This window comes from Musca domestica, unplaced genomic scaffold, assembly GCF_030504385.1.
Source record: "Musca domestica strain aabys unplaced genomic scaffold, Musca_domestica.polishedcontigs.V.1.1 7, whole genome shotgun sequence".
Taxonomy (NCBI): Eukaryota; Metazoa; Arthropoda; class Insecta; order Diptera; family Muscidae; genus Musca; species Musca domestica.
The window spans coordinates 5,106,842-5,132,783 of NW_026712383.1; the positions used below are offsets into that span (position 1 = coordinate 5,106,842).

At 39.2% G+C, this 25,942-nt stretch overlaps 1 protein-coding gene across 3 annotated transcripts in view; it reads right to left on the reverse strand.

The window, feature by feature from the left end:
• LOC101901317 (GTPase-activating protein CdGAPr) overlaps positions 1 to 25,942 on the reverse strand; it is a 220,957-nt gene that overhangs the window by 7,383 nt on the left and 187,632 nt on the right. For all 3 annotated transcript variants that reach the window (XM_059130256.1, XM_059130257.1, XM_059130255.1), the window contains 2 exons: positions 1,103 to 2,394; positions 5 to 1,039 (listed from right to left, as the gene is read on the reverse strand). In XM_059130256.1, the coding sequence (XP_058986239.1) occupies positions 5 to 1,039; positions 1,103 to 2,394 (2,327 nt within the window). The remainder of the gene's footprint in view (positions 1 to 4; positions 1,040 to 1,102; positions 2,395 to 25,942) is intronic.

Below are 25,942 nucleotides of genomic sequence, written 5' to 3' on the forward strand. Positions count from 1 at the left end.
TTACCTTGAAGGACACGTTGTCACATTGCCCCTTTGTGGCGACTGCAATAAATCAAAGTATGAATCATGCGACACGGAACGTGAATGACCCGCCGTACGTAAACTATCAATGGAATTCGAACGCACACACACCTCAATCGGTTTGCTTGGTTCGCCGCAATAGGAGCGTGACGTTTCAAAGAGCTCAATTGATTTGTGTTTCTCTTCACGTTTCATTAGAGCACTCTTCGAGGGCTTGCCATTGACACCAATTATACAGTCGGCATCGGCAAAGGTTACTTGCGGCGTTTCTTTGTGTCTGGGTGGTGGTGAGTGTGAATCATCGTCATCATCGATGCGGGCCGTTACCACAATGGAAGATTTCAGATCATGGGCTGCTCCATTGCTGACGGGTCGTTGATTGCGTGAAAACAGCGACTTCCAGCTGTGGGTCTTACGTTTTTGCCAGCTACGTGGCACCGACAACACCGTGTGATATTTGTCCGGCAAACTTGAGGGTCCACCACCGACCTCAATGTATGAGCCAATATTTTGTCCTGAATTTACACTAGATATCATGTTAATGGGCATTGACTGTTTCATGTCGAAACCATCGTATTTCAAATGCCTTTCTTGAGCCTCTTCTAAGCTGATAAGTTTGGGTCCGCCAGCACTCAGACTTTTGGGTCGCTCTACACAGGCAGTGCTTTGATCGTGTTCCCTTTGTTCGACCAATAAACTTTCGCAATCGGTTAGGGAATCCATGCGATTTTCAGCTGCTGCAGTGCTGGAGGAGGCAGCCCCCTGGGTAGCAATGTAACTGAGACGCACTGCAGCCTCTTCCAAGGCATCAAATATTAAATGGCAATTGCGGATAAGATACTCCGTGACTACAGCCTGGACACCGACACCACGCAGAGCGGCCACACCGCCCGACTCCAATGCTGGGGAACGCAACAAATTTGGTGCCCAAACAATGGCTAGATTTTTATCTGTCATACCGGTACGTTCCGCATATTGGGAAATTTTATTTAAATGTTCCGAGAGATATTTAAGAGTTCTAAAAAAAGAGAGAGGCTTTAGTTATTTGAATCTCTAAAAATATATTCAAATCCCAACATACCTGTAATGGGGTGGTGGCAGTTTCAATACCGTCTCCTTCATCAGTCTTAGCCTTTCGTTGCTTTCACTTTTTGCTTGTATGGCCTCAACAAAGTTATCGTACAGCTGATAGGTGCACAGCGGATTGGGCAGTTCACGGAAATACATTTTCAGCAAAGAACTTACAGCATGGATATCCTGTTTCATTTCTGGATTACCCAAATCTGGTATCCGTTCCTCGTCGAATGCCCGACGCAGTTTTTGAATATTCGATGTAATGCCCGATAGACGATAAATACCATCCACAATACCATGTTCCTCGATGAATTCGGCACAACATTTCAAAACCATTGGTATCTCCTGGCCACTGTTGAGCAGATGCTCTGACAGATCGCAAGAGAATACACGCTCCCGATAAATGCCACTCTGTTTAAGTCTTCGTCTGGAGGGTCGCGATAAGATAAATGATCTAAAGAAGGCAATAAGTTTTCCATGTTTACGTAGTACAGGTTTGGTTGGCGATACTTCAACCTGGCCCACAAGTGGTGCTGGCATGGGAAAATGTCTTGGTATCTTATCACCAATCGTGGCCACACATGATTGTGGAAAGAATCCAACTTCGTAGTGGGACTTTTGTAAATGCGACTTCTTGCCTCGCCACCAAATCGATTCGGCCGGCGAGGGCATATCTATGACAGATATCATATCTCCAACTTCAATGGAAATTTCATCTGAGGCCTGAGCCTGATATCTGCGCACACCATATGCCGCACCCACAGCGGGGGTGTTGATTGTTCTCATCGTATCATCATCGGCCAGTGGCAATCTTCTGCCCTTATTGTCCAATTGCAGCCATGTCAGTATGGTGCCACAGGTCAGCGAATCTGAGGCAATCTTTGAAAAACGTTCCAAATACTTGGCCACAGCATATTCGACTTCCTCCTCATTTTTAAAATCCACTTCCGAAAGATGTTTCAGGCCGCTTATTTTACGATCATAAACGCAACGATGTAACATTTCATCCAACATTTGCATATTATCGAATGAACGCTTCACGAGAAAGGGGTCCGATCGATGGGGGAATACTTTAATGATAAACCAACATGAGGAGGGCGAAAAGGTACGCAACGATGAGGGACCCTGTGAGGTGGAACATGTGCTGCCGGCTATATCACCGCCAATGGATTGTGATGCTATGCTGCTGTTTAATAATTCCGATTTGTCATCGACCAGGCGCACAGAGAGTGGACCCAATTGTACACGTTCGTAATGAAAATGGGCACAATCTTCGAGTTTGGGGAAACGACATGTTTTCTGAAAAGAGAAAGAAGGGGATATTTTGTTAAAATAGAAAAATTAAAATTGTTAAATATGGAAAATTAGGAAAATTTGGGGTTGGAATAAGACAAAATAAGAATGAGATTTTTTTGTGGAATGGGCAGATGCCCAGAATTTTTCTAGCGGTATCGAGGTTAGTCTTTCGATCATGCCAGGTTGGTTTCTTGCGAAAAATCTCGAATTATCTGGTAAATGTTGCTACAGAATGGGCTTAGGTGACAGTCATGGGCCGAATAACACTTGGATATTTAAGATCTATAATCGCAAATTTTTCAAATATACATTATTTCTACTAGTTTCAGAGTCTTAAATTCAACTTCCATGTTGGGTTCTTAAAAAAGTTTTAGAGCAATAATGGTGAACCTTTTATACACTCAGCCATATGGTTATAGTAGTATACAGGCTGAGATGAAAAAACTGAATCCAACTTTAGACTGCTGTCATTGTTAAGCCACTCGTCCGACAGCTTTTAAAATTGTTCCAGTGACAGCTCATTATTTTGTTTACAAGCGTACAAAGCATTTTGGTGAGAATTTTCCAGAAAAAAGTTATTCGTGATGGAATTCAAGCGTGATAGTGCGATTTCTTTATATTTGGCTGCAAAACAACAAGTGGCTATCGTTAGAACACTCCACCATTTAAAAGTGCATAAATCTTTTGTGTCTCGTAACATCACTCGTTACCGTGATACTGGTAGCGTAGGCCGACGTCAAGGAAGTGGACAAAGGAAAACAGCAACATCAGGAGAACTGGTTCGAAAAGTAAAAAAAGCAACTTGATCGAAACCCACGTGGCCGAAAATGGCTCATGAGCTGAACATATGAAAAATTAGCTCGGGGTAAAGCCATAGAAATTCCAAAAAGTGCAAGAACTTACACCGCAACCGAAAGATAGACTCATAGAGCCAAAGAGTTGCTTCACTTGGCCGAAAGTAGTGAACTGTCGAATTTGGTTTTCTCCGATGAGAAAACATTCGCTATCCAGCAGTTTGTAAACCAACACAATAATTGTGTTTACTTGCCAAAGAGGTCAGCTGAAAATGTGCACCTTCGGTTAGCCACCAGAACTCAAGCGCCGGTCATGGTGATAGTGTGGGCCGCCATAACAGCCGATGGTCGCTCTCCGCTCGTATTAATTGACCGTGGCATCAGAATAAATGCCGAATATTATCGCGAAAATATTCTGGAGGGTGTATTAAAGCAAACATTTTGGCCGCAGACCTTGGACATTCCAACAGGACTCAGCACCATCGCACTCAGCACGCGCCACCCAAGAATGGTTACAAAATGAAGTTCCTCGCCTTATTTTGCATCGCTCAATGGCCACCAAAATCTCCGGATACCAATCCGTTGCACTATTGTGTCTGGAGTAGTTTGGAAAGCAAGGTTGGCACTCAAAAATATCAAAATGTTGATCACCCCTAGCAAGCACCTCGCCGGAAATAGGCCAAAATACCGCAGAGCAACATTCGGGCACCTTGTGACGGTGCCAAAGGTGACCAATTCGATCAAATCTAAACCTATTCTAAAATTTCCGAGATTTTTGCTTTCATTAAATAAAATTAAAAAAAAAAATTTAAAAAATTATGGCGTTTGACTTTGTTCCAGTTTTTTTATCTCCCCCTGTATGACTCTCATAAAATCCGAAATAAGCATTGGATTTAAATTTCACACATCCCAATTTTTCTATTAACACAAGATCTGATGTGAAGATAAAATATACTGGACCACTCCTTCTGGTTCCTACCCCACATCGTGTCAATTTTTTCAATAATTATAACTCTTATAAAATGTGAACTAAGCGTACGATTGTCTTCAAATGTCGTACATGTTAATATTTCTACCAAAACCAGGTATGGTGAGAAGATGTGATAAATCAGTCCACTCTTTCTGGTACCTCCCCCACAACGGGTCAAAAATATGAATAATTATAACTTTTTTGCGAAATAAGTATCCAATTTTCTTCAAATTCCACATTTCCCAATATTTTTATTAAAAGAAAATCTGCTGGGAAGATGGAATGTATCGGTCCACTCCTTCTGGTGCCTTCCCCACAATGGGTTAAAATTTTGAATAATTTTAACTCTCATAAAATGTGAAAATGGCTTCCGATTCTTCTCAAATTTCACATAAGCCAACATTTTTACTGACACAAGTTGTGGTGTGAATCGGCCCACCCCTTCTGGGAGGTCCCCCATAAAGGGTTACATTTTCAATATTTCTAACTTCCATAATTTTCCAAACAAGTATGTGATTCTTTTCAAACTTTAAAGTCCTGACAAAACTCAAATTAGATTTTTTTTAAATCTGGATTGGTACTTTCAAAAAATTCCGACTTAAATATGTTTTTCTTTTATTACCTAAAATGACTCATTGCTATCTTTTTGTTTCGAATTCAATTGGCTTAATCATGATGCAGAGAGTTTGCTGTTATTGTTGTCCGTGATATTGAGATAACCAGAAATCTACATGCAGGTATCTACGTATATGTGGATAACTTTGGATCCGATTACTTAATTGACGTCAATCAAATAATGTGACATATTAAATACACTTGCCGTGTACATACGTATCTACAGATATTCAACCATCGACTCTTTGGAGAAAACAATGTAACATTTCGACAAGATAATGAAAAGGTTTCCTCTTCAATTTGAATTCATGCATAGTGAGCATAAAAATTCTTTAGACATGAGTTGAAATCTACATTGAGGTATTGTAAATCCAAAACACGTATTTTTAGAAATACATATCTCCAAAGAAATTGACAAATTGATAAAGTGAGGAGAAATTGGGGAATTGGCAAAAAAAAATTGAATTTAAGGCAGGTTTCTGGGTAACGGATGGTTGGTCAAATTTATGTGAAATTTAATTACAATATGTGTGAATGTGTGTGTGTTTCAATGAATAATCTTGACCTTACCCTAGGGATTTTTTAATTGCTGAGTAATGTGATGTGTACGGAAAAAAATGCAAATATGTGTGTGTAAATGACAAAAATAAAACTCAACACAAATTTCATGGAATACGCCCTCTCAACACAATTTTTAATTAAACTCCTGGGAAAAATGTTGGCGGCCCATGGTATCCTCATGCGAAACAAACACCACTCCTTTTCCGTGTGTGGGTTTGCTGTTTTTATTTATTTACCAGTATCCTGTTTTGTAGAGTATTTTAATTTTCTTTTATTACAAAGTCAACATTACCGCCACCCTCACTTAATGGCGGTTATTAAATATATTTCATGTTTTTCTTCGTCGTTCTTTTCTTTTTTGCTAAAATGACAACATTTTTCATATTTACACTACTCTAGTTGGTGAAAAAAGGAAGTAATGAGAAGAGAGAAAAAGTAGAGTAAAAGGAAACCAAACGACATATTTGTGTTAATATTACAACAGCAGCTCCAGTATCAGGCACCAGCATTGGTAGTGACAGTGGCAGGCAGTCAGCCAGGCCAGCAACATACTTAGTTTTAGGCACGTATAACATCACAATATTCATTGCTGTTGTTGTTCCGTTTTTTTTTTGTTGATTCCTCTCACAGACAGACAACGCCCCAAATATGGTATTATTTCCTTTGGCGCTGGAAGTTGAGCTTCCTTTCTTTCTAACATCACAGCCCCACTGAATATTCCCTCCCGCAGTAAATGGTATCCCCGGTTTTGTTGTTTACGCCTTTCACTGCAAATTGTTGCTCCAGTTTGTGTCCATAGTCTGTGGTTCATTTGTTTTCCTGTCATTACTTCAACACCATTTCCAAAAAGTGGGGAAAAAGATAAAGGACAGAAGGTTCCAGTTCACAACTTGTCCTGGGGAAAATTGCAGGACGATTTCATTTTCACCTATTTAGGGGCTAAAATGATTATTTCCAAACTTAATATAAGGGAATAGTGTCTATCACTTGTTATTAGTACGAGGATGCTAGAAATGTCGAGGTTTGTGGAAATTAGATAGAGATAAATGCACATATTCTCCATAATGTTCTTGATTTTTTTGGAATATTATAAAAAAGCGCCATATATATATATATATATCAATTTCGTGTCAGAGGAACATAACTTTTTGAGACCACTTTTAGGTGAATAAAAGACCTGAATATTAAAGCGATACAATTTACCATACATTCGATTTTATCTAAATAAGTGGCACATATGATTTCTGCTAAAAACACGGTGTTGCCAGCACTCCTAAATCGAGGCCACTTTCTTTACCACAGCTGATGTCGAGGTGGTAGAATGTGGTTTTAAGTGATAATTTGTCCTGTATGAATGAGTACAATATTCAAATTCCAGGCAGACTTCAAGCCCCACAGATGTAGGGTAAGATGAAAAAACTGCAACCAAATTCATACTGCTGTCATTTCTTAGCCACTCGTCCAACAGCTGTTAAAATTACTCCAGTAACAGCTCATTATATTGTTTATGAGCGTACAAAAGAATTTTGGTGAGCATAGAGCACTCCAGCATTTAAATGTGAATAAATCTTTTGTGTCTCGTACCATCGCTCGTTACCGTGATACTGGTAGCGTAGCGCGACGTCAAGGAAGTGGATGGAAGAAAACGGCAACATCAGCCGAAATGGCAACATCGAAAAGTAAAGAAGCGACTTAATCGAAACCCGCGTCACAGTGGCCGAAAAATGGATTTTGAGCTGAACATATGGCAATATTCCATTCGGCAAATATTTAATAATGAGCTCGGGATAAAGCAATTGAAATTCCAAAAAGTGCAAGAATTTACACCGCAACAGAAAGTAGTGAACTTCAACAGAAAGTAGTGAACTGCTGAATTTGGTTTTCTCCGATGAGAAAACGTTTGTTGCCCAGCAGTTTGTAAACAAACAAAATGATCGTGTTTACTTGCCAAAGAGGTCAGCTGAAAATGGGCACCTTTGGTTGGCCACCAGAACTCAAGCGCCGACCAGGGTGATGGTGTGGGCCGCCATAACAGCCGATGGTGGCTCTCCGCTCGTATTTATCGACCGTGGCATCAGAATAAATGCCGAATATTAGCGAAAATATTCTGGAGGGTATATTGAAGCCATGGGCACGCAAACATTTTGGCCGCAGACCTTAGACATTCCAACAGGACTCAGCGCCATCACACTCAGCACTCAAGAATGATTACGGAATGAGGTTCCTCGTTTCATTTCCAGCGCACAATCTACGGATACCAATCCGTTAGACTATTGTGTCTGGAGCAACATTCGGGCAGCGTGTGACGGTTTCATTGGCCGTTTGAAGGCCATAAATCGTGCCAAAAATTGAACAATTCGAACGAATCTAAACTTATTCTAAAATTAAGATTTAAAAAAAAAATTAAAAACTATGGCGATTGACTTTGTTGCAGTTTTATTATCTCACCCTATACAACCAATAAAAGTATTCTGGAAATTATATTGTATATTTAAAACGAGCGCCATCTAGATGTCATAGTTGGATGACGGAACCTGAGTTAAGGTGTCACCTTTTAGACGAATAAAATAACTGATATATAAGAATGCTGCTGAAAAGTGTATTCCGTGCAGTGTTCGATTTTTTCTATCACAGTTGGAGTAGAGATCAAAGTTAATGGCAATAACTGAGTCGGGTGATGGTTTTTTCGGAAATGAATTTATTTCAATATTCTTATTCTAGGCAGACTTCAAACTCGACAGATTTTAAAATAATCTGGAAATGTAAATGTATTTTACAATGAGAGCCAACTATATTTTAATATTGGATTGCAAACCCAATACTCAATTTGGTTCCACTTAACAATTATAGTACGCATATCCAAAAGGATTTCAAATCTATACTTTTACCAAATATCAAATTTAGTACTATTTATTACTTTTCGTACAATTACTTGTACACATTTCCAGAACCACCTGTTTTTCTTAATTCCAGAAACCAACAGAGACCTCCATAACAAATTTGAAGATTCCAAATTTAGTACCATTTAGCTCTTTTCGAATAAATATAGGACATATTTACAAACCACTGCCTAATCTTAAACACAGATACCATCAGTAATCTAAATATCAAATTTCAGAATTTTTGTCTCTATCCCTTTTTCATATTATCAAATATTGCATTTAGTACTTTTCTAACAATTATAGTATCAAATTTGAGATTTCAATCACTTTCTATTTACCCAATACAAAATTGTACCAAATATAGTACTATTTAGTACTTTTCGTGCACTTGTAGTACAAATTTTGAAAACCATCTCTTTATCACAAACCTATGACCAACAGTGATCCCAATGCAAAATTTTCGAAATTCCAAAAACCTTTGCCACATCTATCCTGCACTCCATCAGTGTCCCCAACCCTAATTTCAGAATTGTAGTTCATTCCGTGTTTCCTCGATATCAAATACAAAGTATTCAATTTTGAGTACTTTTCGTACCCTTTTAGTACGAATTTCCAGCCTTATCACAATTGCGTTCTATTCCGAAACATTATTGTAAGCACTCCTTTTGTCGCCGGGCCCGAAAAGACTAGAAATCTGCTGAGGCCTTAGCCAACTCAAGACCTTCTAGGTGCAAAAGCCCAAGCTAACCACTAAACTAAAGTGGCGCCCAACGTCAATGAATTCAATATAACTTTTTGGTGTTTTCATATGATGTAGAATAGGTTGTTTCTTTGTGCAAAAATGATTCTCAATCATAATTTCCTCTCTTACTATTCCTCCCTCTCTCTCTTTCTCTCTGTATCTCCTTCTCTCGGATTCTTCCTCATTGTCATTATTTTGTCATTCTATAGTGTATTGTGAGTTAATGTCGCCCAAATGCAAGGCACCCAAGCTAACCATTGAGCTAAGATGGCGCCCAACATAAATTAAACGAAAACAATTTTTTCTCTCCCTCTGGAAATGGTGTAAAATAGACAGTTTACAAAAACTCCCATTGTCTATGTTTGTGTTGGGCAATTTTTTCTTCCTGATTGCTGTTTCTTTTGTGCAAAAATCATCCGCACTCCTAACTACCGCACTTACTATTCCTCTTTATCTGCTGTTCTCTCTCTCTGCACCTCGTCCTCGTTGTTCTCATTGTTGTTGCTGTCCTGTCATTTTATAGTGTGTATTATGAGTTGATGATGGTCGTCAATGCTGCGCTTGGTGTACTACTCAACTTTGGATTGTGTAGCATGGAGAGCGGGCGAGCGGGCGAGCCTAACCATATTACATGGTTATTCCTTCCCTTGCTCTCCTTCACCTTTGACTGGTACATGTACTGAGGCAGCTACGCAGTTTTTTGTGTCTCCTTTTTTTTGTCATGGAATTGGGTCAGTCAGTATAATTTGTAAAGAACAGCCAAAGTAAGTATTTATTATTATGTCTGCCACATAATTGTGGTTGGGTGCTAAGGGGTGAAGGGGTGAGAGGAGAGGGAATGTATGGCTATGAAAACAAAGAATCCAACTAAGAAAGTCTTGTGCAAAACTGACAACTAAATATGCCGCCAAATATTTTGTTTTTTTTTTCTTCATCCAAAACCGAGCTATATGCCTGTAGTTTGTAATATCTGAAGTTATCCTTTCATAGTTTTTTCCTCCTCCTCCACAATTCGTTTATCTTTCCATTCACACACATACACACTCCAATTAGTGAATTTAGCACAAAAGCGAAAAGGAATTTATTTCATGTTTTTTGCGGTGTTTGCAAAAAATGTTTAGTAAAAATTCTCTTTCTCAACAAATCATGTCAAATATGAAATAACAACCAACCCCTGCCCAAACTATTCTCCCACCCGGACGACCTGAAACTCTTTGGTATTCTGATATGGAAACATTACAAAACATTAAAATATTTCACCAAACAAAGAAATTTAGATTGAATTTTCTTTTGATGAAGGAGTTTAATTTGTTGTGGTTTTTAGGTTTAGATGGAAATGCCAGGTTGGGAATTTTTATGAGCTGTGGAGAAATAGTTTTTTTTTTCGGGTATTTTGGGTTTTATGGCAAATATATTTATTAAACAAAAATTACCACGGAAGGCAAACACTAAAAAGCTCGAACCGATTTTTAGCAATATTAAGTAAAAAAGCAGTAAGTTCGACCAGGCCGAACTTTGAATACCCTCCACCATTTGGAACGAATTTGGAAATTAAAAAAAAAAAATTAAAAATTCTGTTAAAATTTTAGAAATACCGAAAATACAAGTCTTATGCCAGACTATGAAAATTTTCATTGAAAATGTTTTCCCATTTTCATCTAAATTTTCATCGATGTCTACAGAATTTTTTTTTAATGAAAATTGTTGATAAAATGAAAAGGAATCAAAGAAATGACGTGCAGCCATCTTGATTTGTGAGTTACGAATTTAAGCACAAAAAATGATTTCAGATTACAGAAGGTTGTGTACATAGTTTCACCCCCGTCATACCTCTTGCCTATGAACACATTTTCACATTAATGAAAATTTTCATAAGACCAAGACGTAGACCTGCATAGGGAACTCTTGTCATAAGCCCTTACAATATTCAAATACGTAATTTGAAAAAAGAAGTCGGTGAAAAATGTAGCTAAAATAATCAAAATACCGAATATAGGGAGGTACTGTTATATTTGGGCTATCCGAAGACCTGGACCTTCATAGGCAATGCGCTGTCACAGGCTGTAGAGTATTAGGAACTTTAAATACGAAATTTCAACAATTTCGGTTAATATAGTATCTAAAATCGTCAAAATATCGAATATACAGGGTGAGGTAAAAACTGCAACAAAGCCAAACGCCATAATTTTTAAATTTTTTTTTGAATTAAAACAAAAAATGTCGGAAATAGCATCAAATTTTAGAATAAGTTTAGATTTCTTCGTTTTGGTCACCTTTGGCACGAATTATGGCCTTCAAACGGCCAATGAAACCGGCACACGCTGCCCGAATCTGCGGTTGCTCTGAGGTATTTTGGCCCATTCCCGGCGAAGCGCTTGCTTGAGGTGATCGACACTTTGGTATTTTTTAGTGTCAACCTTGCTTTCCAAAATACTCCAGAAACAATAGTCTAACGTATCCGATATCCGGAGATTTTGATGGCCATTGTGTGGCTGGAAATGAAGCGAGGAACCTCATTTTGTAACCATTCTTGGGTGGCGCGTTCTGAGTGCGATGGTGCTGAGTCCGAGCCCTGTTGGAATGTCCAAGGTCTTCGGCCAAAATGTTTGCGTGCCCAAGGCTTTAAAACACCCTCCACAATATTTTCGCAATAATATTCGGCATTTTTGTTCTGATGCCACGGTCGATTAATATGAGCGGCGAGCGACCATCGGCTGTTATGGCGGCCCACACCATCACCATGGCCGGCGCTTGAGTTCTGGTGGCCAACCGAAGGTGCACATTTTCAGCTGACCTCTTTGACAAGTAAACACGTATCATCTTGTTTGTTTACAAACTGCTGGACATCGAATGTGTTCTTATCGGAGAAAACCAAATTCGGCAGTTCACCACTTTCGGCCAAGCGAAGCAACTCTTTAGCTCTTTTGAGTCTGTTTTCTTTCTGTTGCGGTGTAAGCTCTTGCACTTTTTGGAATTTCAATGGCCTTACCCCGAGCTCATTTTTCAATATTTGCCGGATGGAATATTGCGATATGTTCAGCTCATGAGCCATTTTTGGGCCACTGCGACGCGGGTTTCGATCAAGTCGCTTCTTTACTTTTCGAACCATTTCTGCTGATGTTGCTTTTTTCTTCCGTCCACTTCCTTGAAGTCGGGCTACGCTTCCAGTATCACGGTAACGAGGTATGGTACGAGACACAAAATATTTATTCACATTTAAATGTTGGAGTGCTCTAACGATAGCCACTTGTTGTTTTCCAGCCAAATATAAAGAAATCACACTATCACGCTTGAATTCCATTACGAATAAACTTTTTTTCTGGAAATTCCTCACCAAAATGCTTTTGTACGTTTGTAAAAAATTTAATGAGCTGTCTCTGGAATAATTTTAACAGCTGCCGAACTAGTGGCTTACAAATGACAGCAGTCTAAAGTTGGTTGCAGTTTTTTTATCATACCCTGTATTAATTTTAAATTAACTATTATTCCATAATGCATTTTGTCCAGTCTTTACCATTGTAAGTCTTTGTAATTTTAGCACTAAAAATGTTGAGGAAGGAGGGGTATAGTCTTCAATATTTACAGTATCTGTAAGAGTCCTCAAACGATTTGGGCCAACTCAAACTTCACTCTCCAATTTTCAACTTCAAATCTTTATTTACCACAAATATTTCGATTTCGATCATTCATACCTCGTATCGTTTTGAAATTGGTAGAAATAGAAATAGACTGCTACTGTTTTTCCTTAGCTTTTTTGGGGATTTAATATCTGACTTCACAGTAACTATTTGCCATTCCTCGTGGAATGCCATTTCAGATGCATTTTGTTCTTTTTTTTTCTAAATATTAACACATTTAATTGAAGTTTTTTTGTATTTAATTTCTCAATTAGCAAATCCACTGTCTTACACTTTATCCGTTTCAACAATATTTTTATTTATTTATTTTATTCTAAATGAACTGAGATCAATGACTGAATACCCTCTCTTTGGTCTTTGAACTATTATCTGGCAATCAAATGTTGGACGGTTGGTTCTTCGTTCGTTTTACCACAAATAAGTGATAATAACAAATTTAAATAAACCTCAAGTCATATCGTGGTTTTTTCCAAGAACAACAATAAAAAGAGTCCCCCCCATTACGACGTAAAAAAGTGAATCATTTGTATAACATTTTTAGAATCGTATTTTTGAGAAAATGGGGAAATAGAATGCAAAAAGCTAAGCATGTACAGGGTTGGGTTGCCCATATTCGACGGACCCATCTGGCAACATTAAAAAATGTGAGAAGTGCGCCTTCTAAGAACACCATTAAGCGTTTATACGAACAATTTTCGACGAGTAAGGCTCTTTCTAATCCGAAGAGGCCATATAAAAGTCGACCAAGGCGATCGGCCGAGAATATCGCTGCCGTACGAGCCAGTGTTGAGAGGTCCCCAAGAACATCCCAAAAACGCAATGGGCAACCCTGTACCACCATTTTTGGGGTTTCTTGTTTTGATTTCTCCGTTTGCCCTGCAGAAACCTCTATAATATTGTCGGCAAGAATTAAAATTGAAATAAATTTAAACACTTTTTCAAGAGGCTGGAGGAAAATATCTAACCCCTAGAGGTCGTCTCTATAGACGACTTAAAGGTCGTCTCTATAGACGACTTGAAGGTCGTCCCTCCTATATACGACTTTAAGGTCGTCTCTCCTATATACGACTTTAAGGTCGTCTCTTGTGGAGGACGACTTTAAGGTCGTCTCTCCTATAGAAGACTTTAAGGTCGTCTCTTGTGGAGGACGACTTTAAGGTCTCTATAGAAGACTTTAAGGTCGTCTCTTTTATAGACGACTTGGAGGTCGCCCCTTTTATAAACGACATGGAGGTCGTCTCTTTTATAGACGACTTGAAGGTCGTCTCTCTTATAGACGATTTGAAGGACGTCTCTCATAGTTGCCTTTAAGGCCTCTTTAGACGAATTGAAGGTCGTCTCTTAAAGACGACTTGAAGGCGTCTCTATAGACGACTTGGAGGTCGCCTCTATAGACGACTTGGAGGTCGTCTCTATAGACGACTTGGAGGTCGTCTCTATAGACGACTTGGAGGTCGTCTCTATAGACGACTTGGAGGTCGTCTCTATAGACGACTTTAAGATCGTCTCTTCTATAGACGACTTTAAGGTTGTCCCTTTAATAGACGACTTGGATGTCGTCCCTTTAATAGACGACTTGGAGGTCGACTCTCTTATAGAGGACCTGGAAGTCGTCTCTCTTATAGAGGACTTGGAGGTAGTCTCTCTTATAGACGACTTGGAGGTCGTCTCTCTTATAGACGACTTGCAGGTCGTTGGAGATCGTCTTTCCTATAGACGACTTTAAGATCGTCCTTTTAGTAGACGACTTTAAGGTTGTCCCTTTAATAGACGACTTGGATGTCGTCCCTTTAATAGACGACTTGGAGGTCGACTCTCTTATAGAGGACTTGGAGGTCGTCTCTCTTATAGACGACTTGGAGGTCGTCTCTCTTATAGACGACTTGGAGGTCGTCTCTCTTATAGACGACTTGAAGGTTGTCTCTCTTATAGACGACTTGGAGGTCGTCTCTCTTATAGACGACTTGGAGGTCGTCTCTCTTATAGAAGACTTTAAGGTCCTATAGAAGACTTTGAGATCGTCTCTCCTATAGACAACTTTAAGGTCATCTCTCCTATAGACGACTTTAAGGTTGTCTTTCCTATAGACGACTTTAAGGTCGTCTCTCCTATAGACGACTTTAAGGCCGTCTCTCCCATAAATGACTTTAAGATCGTCTCTCCTATAGACGACTTTAAGATCGTCCCTTTAGTAGACAACTTTAAGGTTGTCCCTTTAATAGACGACTTGGATGTCGTCCCTTTAATAGACGACTTGGAGGTCGTCTCTCTTATAGAGGACTTGGAGGTCGTCTCTCTTATAGACGACTTGGAGGTCGTCTCTCTTATAGACGACTTGGAGGTTGCTCTCTTATAGACGACTATTATCTGGCAATCAATTGTGGGTCGTCACTCCTATAGACGACTTGGAGGTCTTCTCTCTTATAGACGACTTGGAGGTCTTCTCTCTTATAGACGACTTGGAGGTCGTCTCTCTTATAGACGACTTGGAGGTCGTATCTCTTATAGACGACTTGGAGGTCGTCTCTCTTATAGAGGACTTGGAGGTCGTCTCTCTTGTAGAGGACTTGGAGGTCGTCTCTCTTATAGACAATTTGAAGGTCGTCTTTTAATGACGACTTGAAGGTCGTCTCTCATAGTCGCCTTTAAGGCCTCTTTAGACGAATTAAAGGTCGTCTCTCATAGACGACTTGAAGGTCGTCTCTCATAGACGCCTTTAAGGTCGTTTCTCACAGACGACTATACACGATTTGGAGGTTGTCTCTACAGACGATTAGGAATTCTATGGACGATTTTAAGGTGTCTTCGTATCGTCGTCTTTAAGGTCTTCTGTTAAGACGTTTCTGCGGTCTTCTGTTAAGACTTTTCTGAGGTCGTCTCCAATGATGACTTTTTGCGGTGTTCCCGCTACCCCCAATGCCTATGTGCGGGTTAAAAGCATGTTAGCGTAAGCAATGAAATAAAACTGTTTTCTATGATGCATGCCTCGTGCTGCTTAAAAAATCAAACGCCAAAACGTAACAATTCAATTCGCCCCTGGCGAAAGGTGGGAATAACATATCGGCTTAAAAGACAGAAAATAGGTAGCCATAGTTGCCGCAATTTACCAACCGTTAAAAGTCGGGTGGGGGATTGCAACGAAATTTCTTATTTTTAGAGAGAAAAAAAAATGAAAATGTCTGTCCACAGCAGTCTACCTCGTTGTTGTCTAGCGCTGTTGCACATTTTCCTCGGGTTATGTTATTATTCCAGCTTCGTGATTTACGTTTCGCTCGTTTTTATACGCTCCACCATACTATGGAGGGTATATTAATTTTGTCATTCCGTTTGTAACTCCTCGAAATATTCATGTCAGACCCAACAAAGTATATAGCCATGTCCGTCTGTCTGTCTGTGTGTCTGTCTGTCCGTCTGTCTGTCTGTCTGTTGTAATCACGCTATCTTTCGAACAAATTGAGATAGAAGGCTAAAATTTTGCACACATGTATTTTTTCCCAGTAGGCAGGTTAAGTTCGTAAATGGGCCATGTAGGTCCAAGTTATCATATAGCCCCCATATAACGGTGCCTCCCGATATTCGGTATTTTGATGATTTTAGCGACATTAATTACCGGAATTATTTCAAATTTGGCATTTGAAGTTTGTAATGGATGCTACAGCCTAAGACAGAAAATTATCTGTGCAGGTCCACGTCTTCCTGTAGCCCCCATATAACGGTACCCCCCCCCCCCCCCCCCCCCGATATTCGGTTTTTTGATGATTTTAGCGACATTTTTTACCGGAATCGTTTCAAATTTGGTATTTGAAGTTCGTAATGGATACTACATCCTAAATCAAAAAATGAGCCATGTAGGTCCACGTCTTCATATAGCCCCCATATAACGGTACCCCCCAATATTCGGTATTTTGATGATTTTAGCGACATTGTTTACCGGAATCGTTTCGAATTTGGTATTTGGAGTTCATAATGGATACTTCATCCAAAGTCAAAGAATGAGCCACGTAGGTCCACGTCTTCATATAGCCCCCATATAACGGTACCCCCCGATATTCGGTATTTTAATGATTTTAGCGACGTTATTTACAGGGATTGTTTCAAATTTCGTATGTAAAGTTCGTAATGGATACTTCAGCCCATGCCAGAAAATTGTCTGTGCAGGTCCACGTCTTCGTATAGTCCCCATATAACGGTACCCCCCATATTCGGTATTTTGACGATTTTAGCTACATTATAAACAGATTTTTCTTCAAGTTTCGCATTTAACTATTGTAATAATTTATGACAAAAGTTGCCTATGCAGGCCCACGTCGTCGTATAAGCATTCGGTATTTTTAAGATTTTAACAGAATTTTAAACGGGTTTTATTTTTTGGAAATTGCCACATTTGTACCACATTTGTACCCACATGTTTGGTGGAGGGTATTAAAAGTTCGGCCCGGCCGAACTTACAGCTTTTTTACTTGTTTTTATTTATTTCTTTCTTTTTAGCCTGGCAAAGTTTTTTGAAGTGCATTCTAGGCATAGCAAACATAAAACTTCCGTATGTGTCCATATGACGATGATGATGATGATGAAGTTCCTTCCCTAGTCTTGCCTTAATCAAACATGTGGGTGGTGGGTGTTGGTGGTACTTAGAAACGGTTCTACTTATGCTTGGCTACCTTTGACACCATACAAAGGCCTCCTATGCTGTATTTGCCATGTGTGTGTGGGAGTGGGGTAGGAGTGTAGGGGAAGAGAAAGAGAAAGGGAAGGGTGGGGGGGGTGAAAGTCGGGATATTTTACAAGAAATGTAAAAGCAAATATGCCTTTTCAATTTTATGCATGACTACCTCTTATGCGATTCTATTCTTCAAGGCACCATCTTTGGAAAGTAACGAAGTGAAAAACGAATGCTTGGAATTGTGAAGGAGGAGGGGGGAGTGGAGTATGTTGAATAATATAATTTGCAAATGCAGAAGTAAAATTCAAAACAATTTCTGGAATTGTTGTTGTTGCTGAATAAAACATTATGGAAATTTCCGAAGCAAAATATGTAGTATGTATGTATTGGTGACTCTATAGCCAGAAGACTTTCTAAAGATTTCCCCCTTAGTTTCTCTATCAATAAACGTTTTTCTATGGAGAAGATGGTTTGCGGAGAATTCGAAACTTATTCCAGTTATTTTCCAAAAACACTTCCAGTTCTTCAAAAGGGCTTCCAAAGTACATTCTGTCTGAAAATTAGCTAAAATAAGTTTTGATGCATCCTCTGCATAAAACAGGACATTTGACAGATTTTCTGTACAAAGACGGCATATTTGGAGGATTATAAAGATAAAAATTAAATATCTTGGGACATTGTCTTCCTCCAAGAAAACCGCCATTGGAAGATTTCTTGAGCGGATTGCAATGCCATGGAAGACGTGTTGAATGGGATTCTATATATAGAAGACCTTTTCAATGGTTTGTTTTTTTAGAGTCATTTGAAATGACTTCAGTCCCGAATGTCCATCTCCTCTACTCCACCATAAAGCGTAGTAATATCAAAACTTTGGCCAATCTCTATTTTCCGGCCACCAGCAAAGAGTGTCGTTTGCAGAAAAGAAAAAAAAAAAAAAAAAAAACAAAAATGCATTCATGTTGTTCGTGGTCTACATGAATTGTAGTTTAAGTACCTCTAGGAATAACATCAGAACCACACCACCACTACCATCTTCGTCATACCACGACCCGCCATATCAAGACGGCATAAAAAAGGCAAAAAAAATTAAATTCTGGCATTTGGCCAAGAAGTTGTTGTTACGATGTAATGTGGCCTCCAACTACTGTTACTGCTTCTGCTCCTGCCCCTCTCCCTTCTCCTCCTCCTGCTACTGGTTCTGGATGGATGTGTCTAGAATATAAGTATGAATGTATATGGGGTGTTGTTTAGGTTGTTTAGGGTTTATTCACCAGAGACAATTGTTCTTTTTTTAGGTTGTTCATTTTTTTCCTGCTTCTATTGGGTGCCCAGCCATTTTTACACTTCTCCCCCATTTCGTTTTTTATTTCATTCCTTTTCATCGTCATTTTATAAATCAATTACCACTTATTCTACTAAGGTTTTACATGTTGCTATTGCCTCTTCAAGGGGAACACAGTGCAAATGCCCAATAAATAGACATATCGTCGTCGTGGTCGTTGCCATCCATAATGCAAAATCGTATTCAACACAGTGTCAGAACTAAAAATACTTTAAGAATCTGAATGAGGTTAAGTTGGGGTTTTCTTTGATCTTTCATAAAAAAATAATATTTGCATTATTCTTACAATATTTCTGGTGAAGAGAAAATTTCTATAAATATTTCCAGGGGAATTTTTGAAAAATAGATGACTTTCTATAAAAAAAGTTGAATCAGAATCAATTTCTATGGAAGATGAGGACACACAGATATGAAGAGAAACTATTTAAATGGCTCTCATATCGTCGAGAAGAGACGATCTTAAAGTTGGCGTCGAGAAAAGAAGACCTTTAATTCGTTGTCAGGAAGATACGTTCTTAAATGAGTTTACCTCCAAGCCTTCTATAAGAGACGACCTCCAAGACTTCTATAAGAGACGAGCTCCTCCAAATAGTCTATAGAAGCGACGTTTATAGAAGCGACAACCTCCAAGTGGCTTATAGAAGAGACGACCTTAAAGTCGTCCATGAGATTCGACCTTAAATTCGTCCATGAGAGACGACCTTAAAGTTGTCGTCTATAAAAGAGACCACCTTAAAGTCGTCTTTAAAAAAAGAGACGTCCTTAAAGTCGTCTTCAAAAAAAGAGAAGACCTTAAAGTCGTTTTCAAGAGACGACCTTAAAGTCGTTTTCAAAAAAAGAGACGACCTTAGGGTCATCTTCAAAAAAAGAGACGACCTTAAAGTCGTCTTCAAAAAAAGAGACGTCCTTAAAGTCGTCTTCAAAAAAAGAGACGACCTTAAAGTTGTCTTCAAAAAAAGAGACGACCTTAAAGTCGTCTTCAAAAACAGAGACGACCTTAAAGTCGTCTATCAAAGAGACAACCATAGAGTCGTCTATAGAGATGACCCTACTACAGTCGTATATAGAGACTCTACAGTCGTCTCAGCAGAAGAACTTAAAGTCGTCTCACATACATCTATAGAAACGACCTTTAAGTCGTCTACAAAAGATACGTCCTTATAGTCGTCAATAAAAGAGACAACCTTGAAGTCGTTTGTGGAGACAACCTTAGCCTTGGAGGTCGACTTGGAGGTCGACTCTCTTATAGAGGACTTGGAGGTCGTCTCTCTTATAGACGACTTGGAGGTCGTCTCTCTTATAGACGACTTGGAGGTCGTCTCTCTTATAGACGACTTGAAGGTTGTCTCTCTTATAGACGACTTGGAGGTCGTCTCTCTTATAGACGACTTGGAGGTCGTCTCTCTTATAGAAGACTTTAAGGTCCTATAGAAGACTTTGAGATCGTCTCTCCTATAGACAACTTTAAGGTCATCTCTCCTATAGACGACTTTAAGGTTGTCTTTCCTATAGACGACTTTAAGGTCGTCTCTCCTATAGACGACTTTAAGGCCGTCTCTCCCATAAATGACTTTAAGATCGTCTCTCCTATAGACGACTTTAAGATCGTCCCTTTAGTAGACAACTTTAAGGTTGTCCCTTTAATAGACGACTTGGATGTCGTCCCTTTAATAGACGACTTGGAGGTCGTCTCTCTTATAGAGGACTTGGAGGTCGTCTCTCTTATAGACGACTTGGAGGTCGTCTCTCTTATAGACGACTTGGAGGTTGCTCTCTTATAGACGACTATTATCTGGCAATCAATTGTGGGTCGTCACTCCTATAGACGACTTGGAGGTCTTCTCTCTTATAGACGACTTGGAGGTCTTCTCTCTTATAGACGACTTGGAGGTCGTCTCTCTTATAGACGACTTGGAGGTCGTATCTCTTATAGACGACTTGGAGGTCGTCTCTCTTATAGAGGACTTGGAGGTCGTCTCTCTTGTAGAGGACTTGGAGGTCGTCTCTCTTATAGACAATTTGAAGGTCGTCTTTTAATGACGACTTGAAGGTCGTCTCTCATAGTCGCCTTTAAGGCCTCTTTAGACGAATTAAAGGTCGTCTCTCATAGACGACTTGAAGGTCGTCTCTCATAGACGCCTTTAAGGTCGTTTCTCACAGACGACTATACACGATTTGGAGGTTGTCTCTACAGACGATTAGGAATTCTATGGACGATTTTAAGGTGTCTTCGTATCGTCGTCTTTAAGGTCTTCTGTTAAGACGTTTCTGCGGTCTTCTGTTAAGACTTTTCTGAGGTCGTCTCCAATGATGACTTTTTGCGGTGTTCCCGCTACCCCCAATGCCTATGTGCGGGTTAAAAGCATGTTAGCGTAAGCAATGAAATAAAACTGTTTTCTATGATGCATGCCTCGTGCTGCTTAAAAAATCAAACGCCAAAACGTAACAATTCAATTCGCCCCTGGCGAAAGGTGGGAATAACATATCGGCTTAAAAGACAGAAAATAGGTAGCCATAGTTGCCGCAATTTACCAACCGTTAAAAGTCGGGTGGGGGATTGCAACGAAATTTCTTATTTTTAGAGAGAAAAAAAAATGAAAATGTCTGTCCACAGCAGTCTACCTCGTTGTTGTCTAGCGCTGTTGCACATTTTCCTCGGGTTATGTTATTATTCCAGCTTCGTGATTTACGTTTCGCTCGTTTTTATACGCTCCACCATACTATGGAGGGTATATTAATTTTGTCATTCCGTTTGTAACTCCTCGAAATATTCATGTCAGACCCAACAAAGTATATAGCCATGTCCGTCTGTCTGTCTGTGTGTCTGTCTGTCCGTCTGTCTGTCTGTCTGTTGTAATCACGCTATCTTTCGAACAAATTGAGATAGAAGGCTAAAATTTTGCACACATGTATTTTTTCCCAGTAGGCAGGTTAAGTTCGTAAATGGGCCATGTAGGTCCAAGTTATCATATAGCCCCCATATAACGGTGCCTCCCGATATTCGGTATTTTGATGATTTTAGCGACATTAATTACCGGAATTATTTCAAATTTGGCATTTGAAGTTTGTAATGGATGCTACAGCCTAAGACAGAAAATTATCTGTGCAGGTCCACGTCTTCCTGTAGCCCCCATATAACGGTACCCCCCCCCCCCCCCCCCCCCGATATTCGGTTTTTTGATGATTTTAGCGACATTTTTTACCGGAATCGTTTCAAATTTGGTATTTGAAGTTCGTAATGGATACTACATCCTAAATCAAAAAATGAGCCATGTAGGTCCACGTCTTCATATAGCCCCCATATAACGGTACCCCCCAATATTCGGTATTTTGATGATTTTAGCGACATTGTTTACCGGAATCGTTTCGAATTTGGTATTTGGAGTTCATAATGGATACTTCATCCAAAGTCAAAGAATGAGCCACGTAGGTCCACGTCTTCATATAGCCCCCATATAACGGTACCCCCCGATATTCGGTATTTTAATGATTTTAGCGACGTTATTTACAGGGATTGTTTCAAATTTCGTATGTAAAGTTCGTAATGGATACTTCAGCCCATGCCAGAAAATTGTCTGTGCAGGTCCACGTCTTCGTATAGTCCCCATATAACGGTACCCCCCATATTCGGTATTTTGACGATTTTAGCTACATTATAAACAGATTTTTCTTCAAGTTTCGCATTTAACTATTGTAATAATTTATGACAAAAGTTGCCTATGCAGGCCCACGTCGTCGTATAAGCATTCGGTATTTTTAAGATTTTAACAGAATTTTAAACGGGTTTTATTTTTTGGAAATTGCCACATTTGTACCACATTTGTACCCACATGTTTGGTGGAGGGTATTAAAAGTTCGGCCCGGCCGAACTTACAGCTTTTTTACTTGTTTTTATTTATTTCTTTCTTTTTAGCCTGGCAAAGTTTTTTGAAGTGCATTCTAGGCATAGCAAACATAAAACTTCCGTATGTGTCCATATGACGATGATGATGATGATGAAGTTCCTTCCCTAGTCTTGCCTTAATCAAACATGTGGGTGGTGGGTGTTGGTGGTACTTAGAAACGGTTCTACTTATGCTTGGCTACCTTTGACACCATACAAAGGCCTCCTATGCTGTATTTGCCATGTGTGTGTGGGAGTGGGGTAGGAGTGTAGGGGAAGAGAAAGAGAAAGGGAAGGGTGGGGGGGGTGAAAGTCGGGATATTTTACAAGAAATGTAAAAGCAAATATGCCTTTTCAATTTTATGCATGACTACCTCTTATGCGATTCTATTCTTCAAGGCACCATCTTTGGAAAGTAACGAAGTGAAAAACGAATGCTTGGAATTGTGAAGGAGGAGGGGGGAGTGGAGTATGTTGAATAATATAATTTGCAAATGCAGAAGTAAAATTCAAAACAATTTCTGGAATTGTTGTTGTTGCTGAATAAAACATTATGGAAATTTCCGAAGCAAAATATGTAGTATGTATGTATTGGTGACTCTATAGCCAGAAGACTTTCTAAAGATTTCCCCCTTAGTTTCTCTATCAATAAACGTTTTTCTATGGAGAAGATGGTTTGCGGAGAATTCGAAACTTATTCCAGTTATTTTCCAAAAACACTTCCAGTTCTTCAAAAGGGCTTCCAAAGTACATTCTGTCTGAAAATTAGCTAAAATAAGTTTTGATGCATCCTCTGCATAAAACAGGACATTTGACAGATTTTCTGTACAAAGACGGCATATTTGGAGGATTATAAAGATAAAAATTAAATATCTTGGGACATTGTCTTCCTCCAAGAAAACCGCCATTGGAAGATTTCTTGAGCGGATTGCAATGCCATGGAAGACGTGTTGAATGGGATTCTATATATAGAAGACCTTTTCAATGGTTTGTTTTTTTAGAGTCATTTGAAATGACTTCAGTCCCGAATGTCCATCTCCTCTACTCCACCATAAAGCGTAGTAATATCAAAACTTTGGCCAATCTCTATTTTCCGGCCACCAGCAAAGAGTGTCGTTTGCAGAAAAGAAAAAAAAAAAAAAAAAAACAAAAATGCATTCATGTTGTTCGTGGTCTACATGAATTGTAGTTTAAGTACCTCTAGGAATAACATCAGAACCACACCACCACTACCATCTTCGTCATACCACGACCCGCCATATCAAGACGGCATAAAAAAGGCAAAAAAAATTAAATTCTGGCATTTGGCCAAGAAGTTGTTGTTACGATGTAATGTGGCCTCCAACTACTGTTACTGCTTCTGCTCCTGCCCCTCTCCCTTCTCCTCCTCCTGCTACTGGTTCTGGATGGATGTGTCTAGAATATAAGTATGAATGTATATGGGGTGTTGTTTAGGTTGTTTAGGGTTTATTCACCAGAGACAATTGTTCTTTTTTTAGGTTGTTCATTTTTTTCCTGCTTCTATTGGGTGCCCAGCCATTTTTACACTTCTCCCCCATTTCGTTTTTTATTTCATTCCTTTTCATCGTCATTTTATAAATCAATTACCACTTATTCTACTAAGGTTTTACATGTTGCTATTGCCTCTTCAAGGGGAACACAGTGCAAATGCCCAATAAATAGACATATCGTCGTCGTGGTCGTTGCCATCCATAATGCAAAATCGTATTCAACACAGTGTCAGAACTAAAAATACTTTAAGAATCTGAATGAGGTTAAGTTGGGGTTTTCTTTGATCTTTCATAAAAAAATAATATTTGCATTATTCTTACAATATTTCTGGTGAAGAGAAAATTTCTATAAATATTTCCAGGGGAATTTTTGAAAAATAGATGACTTTCTATAAAAAAAGTTGAATCAGAATCAATTTCTATGGAAGATGAGGACACACAGATATGAAGAGAAACTATTTAAATGGCTCTCATATCGTCGAGAAGAGACGATCTTAAAGTTGGCGTCGAGAAAAGAAGACCTTTAATTCGTTGTCAGGAAGATACGTTCTTAAATGAGTTTACCTCCAAGCCTTCTATAAGAGACGACCTCCAAGACTTCTATAAGAGACGAGCTCCTCCAAATAGTCTATAGAAGCGACGTTTATAGAAGCGACAACCTCCAAGTGGCTTATAGAAGAGACGACCTTAAAGTCGTCCATGAGATTCGACCTTAAATTCGTCCATGAGAGACGACCTTAAAGTTGTCGTCTATAAAAGAGACCACCTTAAAGTCGTCTTTAAAAAAAGAGACGTCCTTAAAGTCGTCTTCAAAAAAGAGAAGACCTTAAAGTCGTTTTCAAGAGACGACCTTAAAGTCGTTTTCAAAAAAAGAGACGACCTTAGGGTCATCTTCAAAAAAAGAGACGACCTTAAAGTCGTCTTCAAAAAAAGAGACGTCCTTAAAGTCGTCTTCAAAAAAGAGACGACCTTAAAGTTGTCTTCAAAAAAAGAGACGACCTTAAAGTCGTCTTCAAAAACAGAGACGACCTTAAAGTCGTCTATCAAAGAGACAACCATAGAGTCGTCTATAGAGATGACCCTACTACAGTCGTATATAGAGACTCTACAGTCGTCTCAGCAGAAGAACTTAAAGTCGTCTCACATACATCTATAGAAACGACCTTTAAGTCGTCTACAAAAGATACGTCCTTATAGTCGTCAATAAAAGAGACAACCTTGAAGTCGTTTGTGGAGACAACCTTAGCCTTTACGTTTTTCCAAAAAAAAAAAAAAAAAAAAAAAACTTGTTTCCATGGTCCCATCAAACTCCCTTTAAATATCCTGTCGCATTAATCATGTTAACTTCATGTTGCCATTTGCTGGGATAATCCCGTTATCATGCATCGATTCATTTTTCATCCTTAAATTGACTCGCCCCTTTTTTAAATACCACCAATACGGACCATTAGGAACCCGATGGAACGTCACAAAAATTGAAAATCAAGTTTATAACTTGAGGATAATAATTTGTCAAGATTTTCCGAATGAAATATTATAATCCCAGACTATGGAAGGTCAGTCAAGGCAGAAGGCAAGGCATGGTGGAGGTGCGGACATGCAGCAAAACAAGTGGATGATGACAAAAATTGCCTGAAAATGAATGGCTAGTGAAATGATAAGGCCTGCGCCTTTAGTGAGGGATTAATTAGAATTAAGTGTTGGACTCCGGACACAATTGTACACACATGCCTTGTTGTATTTATAAGTCATTTGTCTACACTTGCCAGGCAGTCAGTCAGTCAACCTGCCAGCCTGCCAGCCATCTATACGTTCACACATACAAACTGTGTTAATTTGCCACCGCCTATGCGACGTTTGTCGTTTGATGTAATCATCCTTTTAACCACCAACAACCCTCTTCCTCTCTCTCCTTGTGAATGTGACTTGATTACAAATTACAATTTCACA